Source organism: Aquarana catesbeiana, linkage group LG02 (genome assembly GCF_042186555.1).
Source record: "Aquarana catesbeiana isolate 2022-GZ linkage group LG02, ASM4218655v1, whole genome shotgun sequence".
In the NCBI taxonomy this organism is placed as follows: Eukaryota; Metazoa; Chordata; class Amphibia; order Anura; family Ranidae; genus Aquarana; species Aquarana catesbeiana.
The window spans coordinates 331757986-331774342 of NC_133325.1; the positions used below are offsets into that span (position 1 = coordinate 331757986).

The 16357-nt window shown below is 43.8% G+C and overlaps 1 protein-coding gene across 1 annotated transcript in view; it reads right to left on the reverse strand.

Moving 5' to 3' along the window:
* Window positions 1-16357, reverse strand: part of DMD (dystrophin) — a 3507873-nt gene that overhangs the window by 2584588 nt on the left and 906928 nt on the right. The window contains exon 15 of the mRNA XM_073614841.1: window positions 6511-6690. Coding sequence (XP_073470942.1) covers window positions 6511-6690 — 180 coding nt within the window. The remainder of the gene's footprint in view (window positions 1-6510; window positions 6691-16357) is intronic.

Below are 16357 nucleotides of genomic sequence, written 5' to 3' on the forward strand. Positions count from 1 at the left end.
CCATGAACTCAAATGCTTCCAAAGCGGCAAAGCAGTCTCGTCGTGTTCCCATCCATCTAGAGATGATAGACCAGCGGGCGCTGTAGAATGTGCCGTGCTGCGTGTTTGCTAATTCTCAGCTCATTTTTCAGCCGCCCTGCGGCGGTAACGTTAAGCAGATTGCAACTTCACTTATGACAGCTTCAACCGCGTAGGCTAGGTGCTTCGTTCAAAGTTTCTCCTCTTACCATTGTACTTGGGGGATCGCTGTAGCGGCGTCTGCACACCACAATTATGTCAACACGTTTTGCAACGTCATGACACGTAGCTTCAACTGGACGTGGAAGGGGCGGGCATACACCTCTCCCTTATAATGCCTCGAGGTGTAGTCGCCCCTCCTCCTACTATTTTCTTCATTGATGAGTTTAACCGGGACAAGCTAGAGAGAAAGCTAGGGTAGATTTCTTCCGTTTATCTGTTGCAGGTCTATGCTTTCCAGATATACCAGATACCAGTTTTCATAGATACAGCTTAGCAAACCCTTGCTTAAATTTATGAGGAGCGTTTTGTAGTTAGCAGCTCACACCTTCATCTTCTTACCCCTTTGAATCAACATAAATATCAAACATAAAAGACAAACATAAACAAAAATATACTGATGAAGATAAATACTATCATCACCAGATCCAAGGGGAAAGAAACTGGAATAAGGAGGGGATAGAGAAAGAGAAAAAGGAGGGCCGGCAAGGCCAAATCGGTACAGGTAGAGCAAGAAATAAAACTCCGGGAGGAAAGGGGAGAGGGAGGGCCACTAGACCAATGGTGACCTATAGATGCTGGAGAAGAGGTGAAATGAAGAAGGGAGGAGAGGAAAGCAGAACCAAAGTCACACCCTGGTATGGGCAAGTTTCATTGGTCCAAAAATGGTTGCATGTTAACCTCAGTGTTCATGCCCAGAGGTGCAAGGGTTTTCAAAGTATATATCCACCACTTTTCCTTCTGCAATAGGATGCGGTTGAAGTCCCCTCTCCTCGCTGGTAACTTTAGGGTATAGATACCCTTTACCTTCAGTCCATCAGTTTTACCCTGGTGGTACTGCACAAAGTGTTTAGCCACCGGTCTCTCCTCCTTTTTCTCCTTCTTCTCCAAAACTTTCTTCCTCTCCCTTCTTATATCCCTCAAGTGTTCCCCTGACCTTAAGAGCTCTCTTGATCTTACTGAAATAAATTTTGGGACAGGGACAGGTAATCCTATAAACCACCTTGGTGGTGGAACAGTTGATCAAGTCCCTAATTTTGTACTCTTTTTGGCCCATTGCATCCATAAAAACATTAGTTTAACAGAGACCCCTAACTCCCAAGGGTACCCACGTTTTAACCGAGACCCAAACTTCCATGGGCATCCCGGTTATTACAGAAACACCAGCTTTAACCGAGACCCCAACTTCATAAAAGACCCTAATTTTTATGAAAATCTCCATAATCGCAGGTCACCTCCCAATCAGGAACACGTCAGTAACCCCAGGGTTGGTGTAGCTCCCCTAATTCACCAAAATCAAAGGGAACCACAGGAACCCCTGAGAGAAAGGCCACAGCATCAAGACCAGAGGAGTGGTGATGAGTCTGATGCATCTCTGCAGTCCCATCCTGAATGCAACCGGATCAGGCAAAATAGGGCAAATCGCTAAAGTGCCATGGGCCGACGAATTGAACAGGTAGAGACCCAGATTAATTGAGAGTGCGAACAAATGACACACCTGATTAACCCCCAAACTGCTATCCCGTCTATTTTAGCGGCTGCTCCTGTGACCAACCCAGGGTTACAGAATGCGTAAAACCCCAGACAGTCCTCCAGCAGGGGACAACCCTGGGTGCGATGACAGGAGACACACACCATACCACTGACATGCACCTAAACAGGTGGGATCAGTGTTGGATTGTTAATTCTGCTCCTGTTTTTCAGTATCCTTCTAACCCCTCTAATGTAGCTGAGCAGCTGGGAGTCATTGCAAATGACCAATCAGGCAGGATGCCTCCTACTCTGTGTGCTTCCGTCTTGAGTAGGCCCTGCAGGCCATCCCGCAGGAATCATAATCGCAAAGAAGCTGTGACATGCGGTGAGATAAATACCAACTGTAAATTATTGCAAAGCCCACAGAATCTCAACCACGCTAATTTCATGTGTGAGTTGACTGAATATGATGGAAGATATTTCACTACAGTAAAGGTACATGAGGCCGGTGATCACCCCATTTCAGGTTTAAATGACACGGGATCTTAAGCCACCATACTGTCGCAAGAACAATTTAATGAAGTAATACGTTCAATGTCCAACAAACCAAAACATAGGAGCTTTGATTGCTCACTAATCGGGGTGGGGGGGAGAGCCACTGCAAGTCATGGGTAATGCCTGTCTTAAACTTAAATTAGGTAATAAGGAAATTAGGCACCCTATTTTTATTGTAAATCTCCCACACCATCACATGATAATTGGAATGGATCTCCTTAAGAGGCTCAACACAATTGTTGACTATGTAAATCAAGTAATGTGGTCACATGTCAACTCCCCGATTAAATATGAGTGACTTAAAATTCCCCATTCCCAGCAACACTGCTACCTGGTGGAAGAAAGACCTGGTTCCCTAGAAATCCACTTCAGGAATAGTCAGTTCCCCGATGTTACGGTTATCCAACCTGACAATCATGGCCTTGGAGTAGGAGATGAGGACCATATTTTTAAAATTCCCTGTGATAAAATAAAAGAGATTTCCCCGCAGGATAACGTACTGACCATATCCTTCCATCAGGAAAATAAAACTAAGAAAGGGGGAAATCACGCCCAGTTCCTGACAGAAGTGGAAAGGGTTAGCAACGACCTATTTATCCCTATCCAGATAAATTTAAAGCAAGAGCATAGCTTTGTGAGCCATGGGCTTGTTAGCCACCTTTCCTAAATGGAAAAATGATCCGTTTCTCCACTCCTCAGCGACATTGGATGTCTTGATGACTCTGGGGACCATAACTCAATTGCTAGATGCCTTTTAAATATCACTATAGGTAATAAGACAACCCAGGTGTTCATAGTGCTGGATAATCCCCAATCCCAAATTTACCTCAGCAACGACTTACTGCATCGCTTTGCCACCAAAATTGACCTGATAAATGACTGCTCACGGAGTCAACTAAAGGGGGACCCAGAGGAATACCTGATGGCCTTAAGGGCAACCCCGAATACGGTCATGAAAATGTCACCCTTTGAACTCATGACCGGAAGGCGGTTGGTCCTGCCCCAACACCTCTTGTACCGCACCACTGACCATAATTTGGCCTATGCCACCACAACTCATCAATACATAGAAGATTTACGGAAACACTTACAAAATGTGTTCTCCTTCGCCCAGAGAAATATTGAAAGAGGCGCAACTAGTGCTAAGACATATTATGATCTTAAGGCCATCAAGAAGGAGTATGAAATTGAGGACAAGGTATATCTCTACAATTTTGCGACAAACCAGGTAAAGAAACGAAAATTCCTGCCATCCTGGAAATGTCCATTTAACATTGTTGACAGGATGTCCCCCGTGGCATATAAATTGCGTATTCAATGGAATTGTGAAATCAGTGAGAGATGGGTGCACATCAATAAATTACGTGCTTGCCATCTCAAGTCCCAATTACAGTTGTTGGAGGACTAATTCTCCTACACCTCCTTGGTGATTGAAAGGTCATGATTGGCGACCTCTAAATTAAAGATCAATTAAAAAGGTTTCCTCACCAGAATATCAATATCTTTCTATATCCATGTGATATTCAAACTGTCTATTCCCTTGCAGTATGCGTGAGCACAATGAGGTCCCTGCCGCTGTCCAAACCAGTGATCGGAAGTGGTAATGACCAGGCACTAAAAAGGGGGTTCTTTCCAAGTCAGGCCGGTCTCATCGCCCGACCGGGACCTTCCTCTGATATATTAAAGCCCCAAAATGGAGTCATCTGAAACGACTGACAGAAAAGGCCCTGGATCTCTACAAAGTTGCCATCTATCAGTAGAAGCTAAAAAAAAAAAACTTCTGATCATGCCATGTTATGGAGTGAATATCATGCAGGTTTCCCTTACATACCTGGAATGCAAAGGGGAATTTTGTCATGGCCGGGATACTTACAAATTTTCATAATTCATGAAACACTCAGCCAAGGAGTCATCATTCCAGGAGAGCGCCCCCCCCAACAGAAAAGTTTGATTAAATTATCCTCTCCAGTGGTCAATATACAGAGCTCTCCAGAGGTCAATATACAAACATTATGTTGAAGCAGAGTAACATGAACAATGGTGCCACTTGACACGAAACCAACTGACAATGGTCAAACTAGTGTTTTGAGATCCAGATAGCAGAGCCTTTGATTAAAATAAAGCCAGGGTAAATAACCCCATTGTTTCAAAGGGTGAGATTGTCTCATTAGAAAGAACCCAGTGTTGACTCTTTTCCCCAAACAATGGCAGAAGACGCCCGGTTAATTATACACCAGAAGGACACCAGTCACAAGTTGAAACAGAACTAAGAGTATATGTATATATATTATGTACCTACAGCATCTAACAAAAATGAGTACACCCCTCACATGTTTGTAAATATTTTATTATATCTTTTCATGTGACAACACTGAAGAAATGACACTTTGCTACAATGTAAAGTAGTGAGTGTACAGCTTGTATAATGCTCCGTACACACGGTCGGATTTTCCGATGGAAAATGTCCGATCGGAGCGTGTTGTCGGAAATTCCGACCGTGTGTGGGCTCCATCGGACATTTTCCATCGGATTTTCCGACACACAAAGTTGGAGAGCAGGAGATAAAATTTTCCGACAACAAAATCCGCTGTCGGAAATTCCGATCATGTGTACACAAATCCGACGGACAAAGTGCCACGCATGCTCAGAATAAATAAAGAGATGAAAGCTATTGGCCACTGCCCCGTTTATAGTCCCGACGTACGTGTTTTACGTCACTGCGTTTAGAACGATTGGATTTTCCGACAACTTTGTGTGACCGTGTGTATGCAAGACAAGTTTGAGCCAACATCCGTCGGAAAAAATCCTAGGATTTTGTTGTCGGAATGTCCGAACAAAGTCCGACCGTGTGTACGGGGCATAACAGTGTAAATTTGCTGTCCCCTCAAAATATCTCAACACAGCCATTATTGTCTAAACCACTGGCAACAAAAGTGAGTACACCCCTAAGTGAAAATGTCCAAATTGGGCCCAAAGTGTCAATATTTTGTATGGCCATCACTATTTTCCAGCACTGCCTTCACCCTCTTGGGCATGGACTACACCAGAGCTTCACAGGTTGCCACTAGAGTCCTCTTCCACTCCTCCATGACGACATCACAGAGCTGGTGGATGTTAGAGACCTTGCGCTCCTCCACCTTCCGTTTGAGGAAACCCCACAGAAGCTCAATAGGGTTTAGGTCTGGAGACATGCTTTGCCAGTCCATCACCTTTACCCTCAGCTTCTTTAGCAATGCAGTGGTTGTCTTGGAGGTGTGTTTGAATACTGCCTGCGGCCCAATCTCCAAAGGGAGGGGATCATGCTCTGCTTCAGTATGTCACAGTACATGTTGGCATTCATGGTTTCCTCAATGAACTGTAGCTCCCCAGTGCCGTTAGCACTCATGCAGCCCCAGACCATGACACTCCCACCACCATGATTGACTGTAGGCAAGACACACTTGTCTTTGAACTCCTCACCTGGTTGCCGCCACACACGCTTGACACCATCCGAACCAAATAAGTTTATCTTGGTCACATCAGACCACAGGACATGGTTCCAGTAATCCATGTCCTTAGTCTGCTTGTCTTCAGCCAACTGTTTGCGGGCTTTCTTGTGCATCATCTTTAGAAGAGGCTTCCTTCTGGGACGACAGCCATGCAGACCAATTTGATGCAGTGTGCGGCGTATGGTCTGAGCACTGACAGGCTGACCCCCCTCCCCTTCAACCTCTACAGCAATGCTGGCAGCACTCATACGTCTTTTTCTCAAAGACAACCTCTGTATATGACACTTAGCATGTGCACTCAACTTCTTTGGTCCACTGTTCTGAGTGGAACCTGTCCTGTTAAACTGCTGTATGGTCTTGGCCACAATGCTGCAGGTCAGTTTCAGGGTCTTGGCAATCTTCTTATAGCCTAAGCCATCTTTATGTGAGCAATAATTATTTTTTTCAGATCCTCATAGAGTTCTTTGCTATGAGGTGCCATGTTGAACTTTCAGTGACCAGTATGAGAGAGTGAGAGCGCTAACACCAAATTTAACACACCTGCTCCCCACTCACACCTGAGACCTTGTAACACTAATGAGTCACGTTTCATTGGGGAGGGAAAATGGCTAATTGGGCCCAATTTTTACATTGTAGAAACGTGTAATTTCTTCAATGTTGTCACATGAAAAGATATAATAAAATATTTACAAAAATGTGATGGGTATACTCACTTTTGTGAGATACTGTACATACTGTTAAGTAACTTACAACCTACCTTCTTGGTACTGCTTTCCAGCTTCTTCACAAGATCATCCCACCTCTGAGCAAAGTTTTCCAATCTGGCATCATTTTTCTGAGACACCATCCTATTTTTCAATGTGGAAAAGAGATCCTGGCTTAGAGAGTTCAATGTATCCAATGTCTTCTTTTTAATTTCTAGTTCTCCTTTCAAGATCTATTGAAACACAAGCTGTTTTAGTTAAGTGTCTCACATAAATGTAATTGCAGGTTATCGCAATAACATAATTTGTTATTATGTTTATTATAACATAACATTTTGTTTTTGCATGTTCAATATAAGAGTTCTGTCAGAGTTCATTGAAGTGGTTGTAAACCTCTGCATGCTCACTCACACTGGTGACAGATGGTGGTGGTGCCAAAGGGACTATTAAAGCTGAACTAGTACTCAGGTTCAGTGTTGCTTTGTCTTCAGCTTTCCGTGTGACCTGAGACCCTAGGTTCCTGTATCCTGAATTAATTTGCTGACCCAGCTTGTCCTGACTACTCCCTGAAATCCATCTGTATTGACCTTGGCTTGTCTTCTGACTACCGCTGCTGCTTGCTCCATTTGCTACTGCTCCACTGATTGGCTCCTGACACAGCTTGTTCCCTGACCACACTCTTGCCTGTGCCTCTGTACCTGATCTGTCCCTCCAGTGTATGACTCAGCCTGCCTGACTCTGCCATTCCTCTTGCTGACATAGGTACCTGCCCACCATCCAGCTGTGTCTGCTCATCTACTGTCTGCTGCCAGTATATGCTTCTCCTGCTGTCGTCAGTACCAGTTCACTTCAGTATGCTGCCCACCAGCTGCCATACAGCTTGCCTGCTTCACTGAAGAACACTGATAACTACCCCGGCCTAGTGTGGACACCTGCTCTGCTGCTAGCAAGACCCACAGGCACTCATGCCACTTTGCACTCCTGTACCTCCTGTTTACACTATCAGGGGCCCTGAGTCAGAAGTGTAAGAGAGTAGAGATGGGCCAAACACCCTCCTGTTCAGTTTGCACCAGAACTCCCGAACATAGCAAAAGTTTGTATCCGAACTCCGAACCTATGGAAGTCTATGGGACCCAAACGTAAAAAATGAAAAGACTCATTTTGAAGGCTTACAGTATATGCAAGTTATTGGCAATAAAAAGGGTATGAGAGCTTGGGTACTTCCCTGGGGGACATGTATCAATGCAAAAAAAAACTTTTAAAAAGATTGATTTTAACGAGCAGTGATTTTAATGATGCTTAACCCCTTTCCGTCTGCGCTATAGCCGAATGATGGGAGGGCGTCAATACGCGTGGCCCCCTCTGTTATCAGCGAGTCTATGAGACCCCTTATCACATGATCAACTGTCAGCCAATGACAGCTAATCATGTCATGTAAACAGAGCCGGTATTTTTTCTCATCACGCTGATAGCACAAGGAGAAAAAAAAAAGCCGATGCCCGTTGGCTGTCAGACGGACATCATTCCCGATCAAGGAAAGCAGCTGTGGAGTCATCTGTGCCCACCAGTGCCACCTGCCAGTTCCACCTAACAGTGCACAACAGTGCCGCCTACCAGTGCCCATCAGCGCCACATTCCATTACCCACAGTGCCACCCATCAGTGCCCAAAGTGTCATCTATCAATGTCACCAATCAGTACCTCATCACCAGTGCTGCCTACCATTGCCACCTACCAGTGCCCATCAGTGCCACCCATCAATGCCCATCAGTGCCACCTTATCTGTGCCGCCTTTTCTGTGCCTATCAGTGCCCATCAGTGAAGCCTATCAGTGCCCATCAGTGCAGCCTCATCAGCGCATATCAATGAAGGAGAGAAATTACCTGTTTGCAAAATTTTATAACAAACTATGAAACATGTTTTTTTTTCTAAATTTTCTGTCTTTTTTTGTTTGTTTAGCAAAAAATAAAAACCCCAGTAGTGATTAAATACCACCAAAAGAAAGCTCTATTTGTGTGAAAAAAATGATAAAAATTACATTTATGTACAGTGTTGCATGACCGTGCAATTGTCATTCAAAGTGTGACGGCGCTGAAAGCTGAAAATTGGCCTGGGCAGGAGGGGGGTTTAAGTGCCCAGTAAGCAAGTGCTTAAAGTGAAACAATAAAAATGAAAAATTCCTCTAAATATTATGCCTGGGGGATCCCCTTAGTCTGCCTGTAAAGTGGTACACCTGTACCATGTATAAAACGTACTGCAGAAAAACTGACATTTCTAGAGAAAAAAAAGAATTACATTTAAATTTCCGGCAATACAATACTATTGTGGGCAATACAAAACTATTGCTGGCAATAGAAAAATGTAAGAATAAAAACGGCGTGGGGTCCCCCCAATCAATACCAGGCCCTTCAGGTCTGGTATGGATTTTAAGTGGAACCTCATGCCAAAATAAAAAAAAAACAGTGTGGGAGTCCCTCCCAAAATCCATATCAGACCCATATCTGAGCAGGTTTGTTTGAATTGAATTAATTGGGTGAGTGGCAGCCAATGGAGGGATTGGCAGACAAGGGTAGCAGACGCTGGGTGATTTGTAAGGTGGATAAGTCTGGCAGCAGCATTCATGATGGACTGAAGTTGGGCAGCCTATGTAAAAGTAATCAATTGAGGAGGGAGTTGCAGTAGTCAAGGTTAGAGATGACCAGAGAGTGAATGACATGCTTTATCTTGGAGATGTTGTGGAGGTTGAGGCAGCAAACTTTGGACAGTGATTGAATGTGAGACCAAAGGGGAGAGTTCAAAGTTCAGGATTTCACCTAGAACTCTGGCATGGGGGGGCAGGTTGATGGCTGTGCCATTGATCTTTACAGAGAAGTCAGGGGAAGGGATATGTGGGGGAGGAAATATTATGAGCTTGGTTTTGGAAAGATTGAGTATGAGTAAGTGGTATGATATCCACACAGATGTGCCAGTCAGTAAATTAGTGATGTGTGAGAAAACTGATGTTGTGAGTTGAGGGTTAGAGAGATAGATGTAGGTGTCACCAGTGTAGAAATTATATTGAAAGCCATGGGAGGCTATACGCTGACCCAGAGAGGAGGTGTAGATCAAGAATAGGAGAGATCCAAGAACAGAAACATGGGGGGACCCAGACGAAGAAAGGAAGAGGAGGGGAGGAAGTAGAATTGTAAGTGACACTGAATGTGTGGTGGGATAGGTAGGATGAGAAAAGTACAGTCACCCAGACCAAAGGAGTAAAGTGTTTTGAGGAGGAAGGGGTGGTCAACTGTATGAAAGGCAGACAAAAGGTTTTTTAGTTTGAGCTTCTGTGGAGTATTGAGGGTGAAATCCAGACTGAAACGATCAAGAAGGCTAATGTAGGGGTTGGTCCCTGATTCTGTGTGTAGTTAGGGGGGCGAGCTGGTCCAAGGTGGAGGACAGGGACCTATTGTAGACAGAACTTGCTAGATTGAGGCCGGACAAGGGTGAGATTTGCCAAAATGCCTTCCTGTGTATTCTATGGGTTTGCAGCATACCTTCAGATATGCATAGTCCCTGTTCTTGGCAAGGGTTGCCTTCTTTCATATAATGCTATGTGGAAGGAGTTGATAACATAAACAGGAAATACAAAAGAACTATAAACCGTCAGGACCCTTGATGATTCCAGAAGTGATATCAAAGGACAGCAGTAAAGTAAAAGATAAAATGTGTTATTTGGAAACCTGTTCAATTTGCACGGATCTAAAGTATTTTAAAACTATACCTATTCTGGAGGTATATCTTCTACCATCCTCTGTTTTTCTACTATTTTTAATAGTTTTAGCTTTTTTCTGCTAAAATTATTATGATGGGGGGCGTGGCTTGGCTCGCGGCGGAGATGGAAGCCTAACAGAGGAGCTCCGTCAGACCCGAGTCTCTATTCATCATCTCTGCTGAACGAATACCGATGATGAACAAACAAAACCACTACTCACAACACTCTAGACCCCGCCGTTTCACAGCTGTATCCGCAGGAAGAAATATCTTGGAGATATTCAAGAATCAAGCAGCGATACAGAGTCACTGCAGGAGGCAAGATGGCACCGGTACACCATGAGGAGGATCTCAGCGAGGACTCCCAATCTGTTACAGAGGATAAAGTTAGGAGAGATACAAGACCCGACCATCCCCTAACCTACGCAGACATGTCTGGCTTTGCTGCAGACATCAAAGCCTCCTTTTCTGCAGCCATTACAGATCTTAAGACTAACCTGCTTGTCCTGACTGAAAAGATGGCCACTGCTGAAACAGCAGGAAAGAACAGAGATAAAGCTCTACTTAGACTAGACAGAGTTACCTCCTCCCATGCACTCCATTTTATCGAGATGAACAGACATCTCGAAGACCTCGATAATAGGGGGAGGAGGAATAACATTAGAGTACGTGGCATACCGGAATCAGTTAATGCTGAGCAAATAATTCCTGTCCTGCAAAGGGTCTTCAACAGCCTCTTGGAAAAACCTGAGGACTCTGACATTGAGTTTGTCCGGGCTCATAGGGCCCTCAGAGCCAGAGGCCCAGACACTTTACCACCCCGTGACATCATTTGCTGCCTGCAAAATTTCTCCCTTAAAGAAGAGATCATGTATAAGGCATGCAGAAATGAGCAGATAGTGTTCAACGGTGAAAATATAAAGCTCTTTCAAGACCTCTCCCAAATCACACTAAAGAATCGCAGGGCACTGCAACCTTTGCTGGATGTGCTCAGGGAAAAGGACCTCCGCTACACATGTCACTTCCCTTTCGCGCTCCTAGTGTCACATAATGGCAAACAACATACTCTCCGTACGCCAAATGATCTCCCCGAATTCTGCAACGCTCTACAACTAGGTCACATCGATCTTCTTGAGTGGTATCAAGAGTTCACCCTACCCCCCCCCAAGGATAGGAGCCCACCACATTCACCGCTAGCAACTCCAGAGAAGCACCACTCCAAGAAGCAAAGGTATAGCAGACAGGAAGGGCAAGCAATGGGCACTCCACACAGCAAAGCTCATTCCTACAGGGGCTCATTGGATGCTTGATTAAAACAATAGTGACCTCTTTCAGTTCTATGTTTAAATCTGTTCAGACTGCCACCGGACGATCTCTTTTGACTGATTAGAGATCTAATCCCATGTTGAGGATGATCATGTGCATTTACAAAAAGTTCATTGTTTTCAGGCTGTCCTTACGTTCTGCTCTTAAACATGAAGTAGGAGCTGTACCTAAATACTAAAAAAGGATTTAATCCACACTATGCAGAGTCCACCTCCTGTAACCCTGCAAGTGACTTCACTATACTTATACTCACTATACTTATGCATGGATTATAACGCAGGAGTTTTACAGCCATCATGGTTCTTTAAAAGTCTAGCACATGACAAATGCCCTGTACACACGGTCGGACATTGATCGGACATTCCGACAACAAAATCCTAGGATTTTTTCTGACGGATGTTGGCTCAAACTTGTCTTGCATACACACGGTCACACAAAGTTGTCGGAAAATCCGATCATTCTGAACGCGGTGACGTAAAACACGTACTACGGGACTATAAACCGGGCAGTAGCCAATAGCTTTCATCTCTTTATTTATTCTGAGCATGCATGGCACTTTGTGCGTCGGATTTGTGTACACATGATTGGAAATTCCGGATTTTGTTGTCGGAAAATTTTATAGCCTGCTCTCAAACTTTGTGTGTCGGAAAATCCGATGGAAAATGTTTGATGGAGCCTACACACGGTCGGAATTTCAGACAACAAGGTCCTATCACACATTTTCCGTCAGAAAATCTGACCGTGTGTACGGGGCATTAGAGTTTCAACTCTCTCTCCAGGACAGTGATACCATACCTGTGAGATAATGGAATATCTATACCATCACTGGAGGATCCTGGATTAGGCTAGATCAAGCCTTGAAGATTAACTGGACTTTGACACCTCTCCAGACCCTGGTGACGTAATTTTCATTCTGAGACCATTAGGCACTGTTAATTAGCTTAATTAGGCCAGGGTCTGACTTCTCCACATCCTCTGACTGCTATTTACTACCCTCATCTAGACAGCAGCAGTTATTACTCAGGCCGTGAGTCTCCCACGTTCCCACAAAGTGTTCTGAAGGGCGGCTTTCAGCTATCCTTCGTGCACTAAGATTTGACTCACCCAGACAGCATTACTGTTTGGACGAGTCATTTTTCACGCATCCCCTCTCCTTTGTCTCTCTACTCTCTATTCTTCTCACTCTTCTGCTATTTCTCAATTTGTCCTAGCTACTACTTGAAGTGATATAACTAAAATAAGTGTATAACGCTAACTGGTATCCATCTTTATCTAGTTGTGGTTGCTGACGCGGTCCACCATCGCTCCCTGCACCTGTACAATGGCTTATTCAGCGCTTGGCCGTATTCCCACGGTGGTATCCCACAATGTCAAAGGCTTGAATACTCCAGAAAAAAGATCTACTCTCCTTAGAGAACTGAAAAAAGGTAAGCCTAAGATAGTATTTTTACAGGAGACTCATTTCAAGACAAACCATGCTCCTAGGCTCACCGACTCATATTTCACTGAGGCACACCACGCCACTAATGATGCCTCCAAATCAAAGGGGGTCTCCATTTTGATAAGTAGGGAGGCATCATTTGAGATAAATGACAAACTGGTAGATCCGGGGGGAAGATACATTTTCTTAAAAGGCACATGGTTTGGAGTTCCTACTACCCTGGCAAACGTATATTTCCCCAATACATCTCACTTACCCTTTTGTAGAAAACTAGTGAAGGTTTTGGAGGGCTTCAGCTCAGGTCGCCTAATACTGGGAGGGGACTCTAATATCCCCCTTAATCCATTAATGGACACTTCATCAGGGTAATCTTTCATCACCTTTAAAACTTTAAAAAACCCTCCTCCACTCACTAAATTTAGTGGACACATGGCGTTTCTTACATCCAGAAGATCTCTTTTTACTCGATCCCCCATAACCGTCACTCCAGGATTGACTACCTCTTTATCTCACAAAGAGATCTCCATATAGTCAATGAGGCCAACATAGGGATCCAGACATTTTCAGACCACACCCCAACTTCTTTATGCTTAAACTTAAAGGTTGCACCCGCCAACTCCAGCATGTGGAGACTAAACTCCTCCCTCATTACAGACCCCATCCTACAACCAAAACTGAACACAGCCTTGAAAGAATTTTTTGAGCTCAATAGGACTCCTGGTATTGACCCACTAATACTGTGGGAGGCCCACAAATGCTCCATAAGGGGGGACTTGATCAAAATGGGATCTCAAAAAAAGAGGGAAAGAGACAAGAAAATCATGAAGCTATCACAAAAAATACGGCAACTTGAAACCTTACACAAGCAGTCCCTATCCGTACAATCAGCATTGACACTTCTTGAGACTAGAAAGACACTCAAACAGCTTCTAGATTCTAAATCCAAAAGACTCCTTTTCTTTTAAGAAAAAGGTTTACTATGAACAAGGAGACAAATCTGGACATCTACTCACCAGGACCCTGAAAAATATCACTACTAAAAACAATATCTCAGGCATTCAAGACACAAGAAGTAATGTTGACAGGACCACTGACAAAATAGCGAAACACTTTCAAGAGTTCTACACTAATCTTTACAACCTCCCGCCCCAACACAGACCACCCAATCTCCAAGGAGATAGAATTCAGGCAATACAGGAGTTCTTGAAGGACTCTGGTCTCCCGTCTTTGGGAACAGAAGAGGCCATAAACCTTGAGAGTCCGTTAGACTTGTCAGAAATCAAATTGGCAAAAGGACCTAAAAACGGGCAAAAGCCCAGGCCCGGACATTTGTTGACACACTGGCTATACACCTCCAAGACGCACTGAACTCACTATCGACAACAAGTACTATCCCACCAGAATTCCTATCCGTGTACATCACAGTCATACTTAAACCAGACAAGGACCCATTACACTGTACCAGTTATAGGCCCATCTCACTATTGAATTTAGATGTAAAGATAATGGTGAAAATTATCTCTACCAGATTGAAACCTTTATTAGGTGACCTGATAGGACCAGACCAAGCAGGGTTTATGCACGGAAGAGAGGCCAGGGATAATGTCACTAAAGCACTGGATTTGATATACGCGGCACACAAGCGAAAAATCGAGGGTCTTCTCCTGTCCACCGATGCGGAGAAGGCCTTCGATCGAGTAGCATGGGACTACATGTTTGAGACATGCAGACACATAGGCTTGGGATCAAATATGATGACCTGGATTTCCTCCCTTTATCAAAATCCATCAGCTAGACTCAAAATAAATGTTACCTTATCAGATAAAGTAAATATAGGAAATGAAACTAGACAGGGATGCCCCCTGTTCCCCCTGTTATTTATCATCTCACTAGAACCATTTATTAGACAAATAATCTCCAACACCACCACATGAGGTTTCAAAGTAGCAAAGAAGGAATTCAAAGAGGCAGCCTATGCTGATGACCTTCTATTTTTCTTGACTGACCCACATCTATCTGTCCCCTCCCTCTTGAAGGAGTTTGAAATCTTTGGTTACATATCTAATCTTAAAATAAATTATTAAAAATCAGAAGCAATAAATATCTCGCTTCCAGAAACCAAATTGAAGACAATTAAGGACAACAGCTCCTTCAAGTGGGAATCGCAAGCCATCAAATACCTAGGAATATGGTTGACTCCTAAACTAGATTCCATTTTCTCTCACGCAATTTTCTTCCTCTTCTCAAAATCAATGAGGGAGATCTACTAAATTGGCACAATAAGTTCTTCTCCTGGTTTGGCAGGGCCGCCATTTGCAAAATGACCATACTACCTAGAGTCCTTTACCTGTTATGCTCTTTACCTATCAAAATACCCCAAAGCTTTTTTAAGTCTCTCCAGTCCATTCTAATGAGATTCATATGGGCACACAAATCACCACGCATTAAAGTCTCCCTACTAACCACTCAAGGCTCAGGGGGAATGGGGATACTGGATTTCAAAACTTACTATCACGCCACCCACATAGCTAGAATTTTAGACTGGCACTGCCACGCAATCATGAAAGATTGGGTGTCATTGGAAAATGACTTAAGCCCAATTCCCTTACATTTCTCTCCCTGGATACCTAAACAAAATTATCCACCAATACTGAAAAACCACCCCCTAATAGGGACCACACTCTGAATTTTCCACCACTTGTCCAAACAGCTCAAATTCACTTCCTCACCTAGCCCCCTTACACCACTTCAAAATAATCCGGAATTTCCACCTGGGATGGGAAATCAATTACTGCGACCTTCTGATAAAAAACTTCCACTTTTAGCATACCACTGTGTCACCAACAAGAAAATAAAAGATCTGACCGAGTTCAGGATCGAAAATAACATACCTTCTCTTCCCCTGTGGACATATTTTTGTATGATTTAAATGTGATTTTAATTGATACGCAATTATATAATTAACACCACACCCAAAAGACACTTCACTAGGGACCTCATGGAGGTGGAGTCGGTGAGAACAAGTGCTAAAAATGACCTCAATTGCCTACATGTGGCTGCAGACCTCGAGGGAGTCGTTAGTAGATAAGTGCAGGGAGAGATGGTCGAACAGCCTAAGGATAACAATCACAGACTCACAGTGGAAAAGAGCATTTATCTTGGCTCACAAATGTTCTCTCAGCACGAGGATGCAAGAAACAGCGTACAAAATTCTTACTCACTGGTACACCACCCCAGAAAAGATCCACAAATGTTGATATATATGTGCCATATCCAATGCTCCCACTGTACCATCAAATGCTGCTCCCATGCCATATCAATGCTCCCAATGTGCCCCGCTGCCCGCCCGCATTTTATTAATTTGTAACTTATATGTTAAATAAA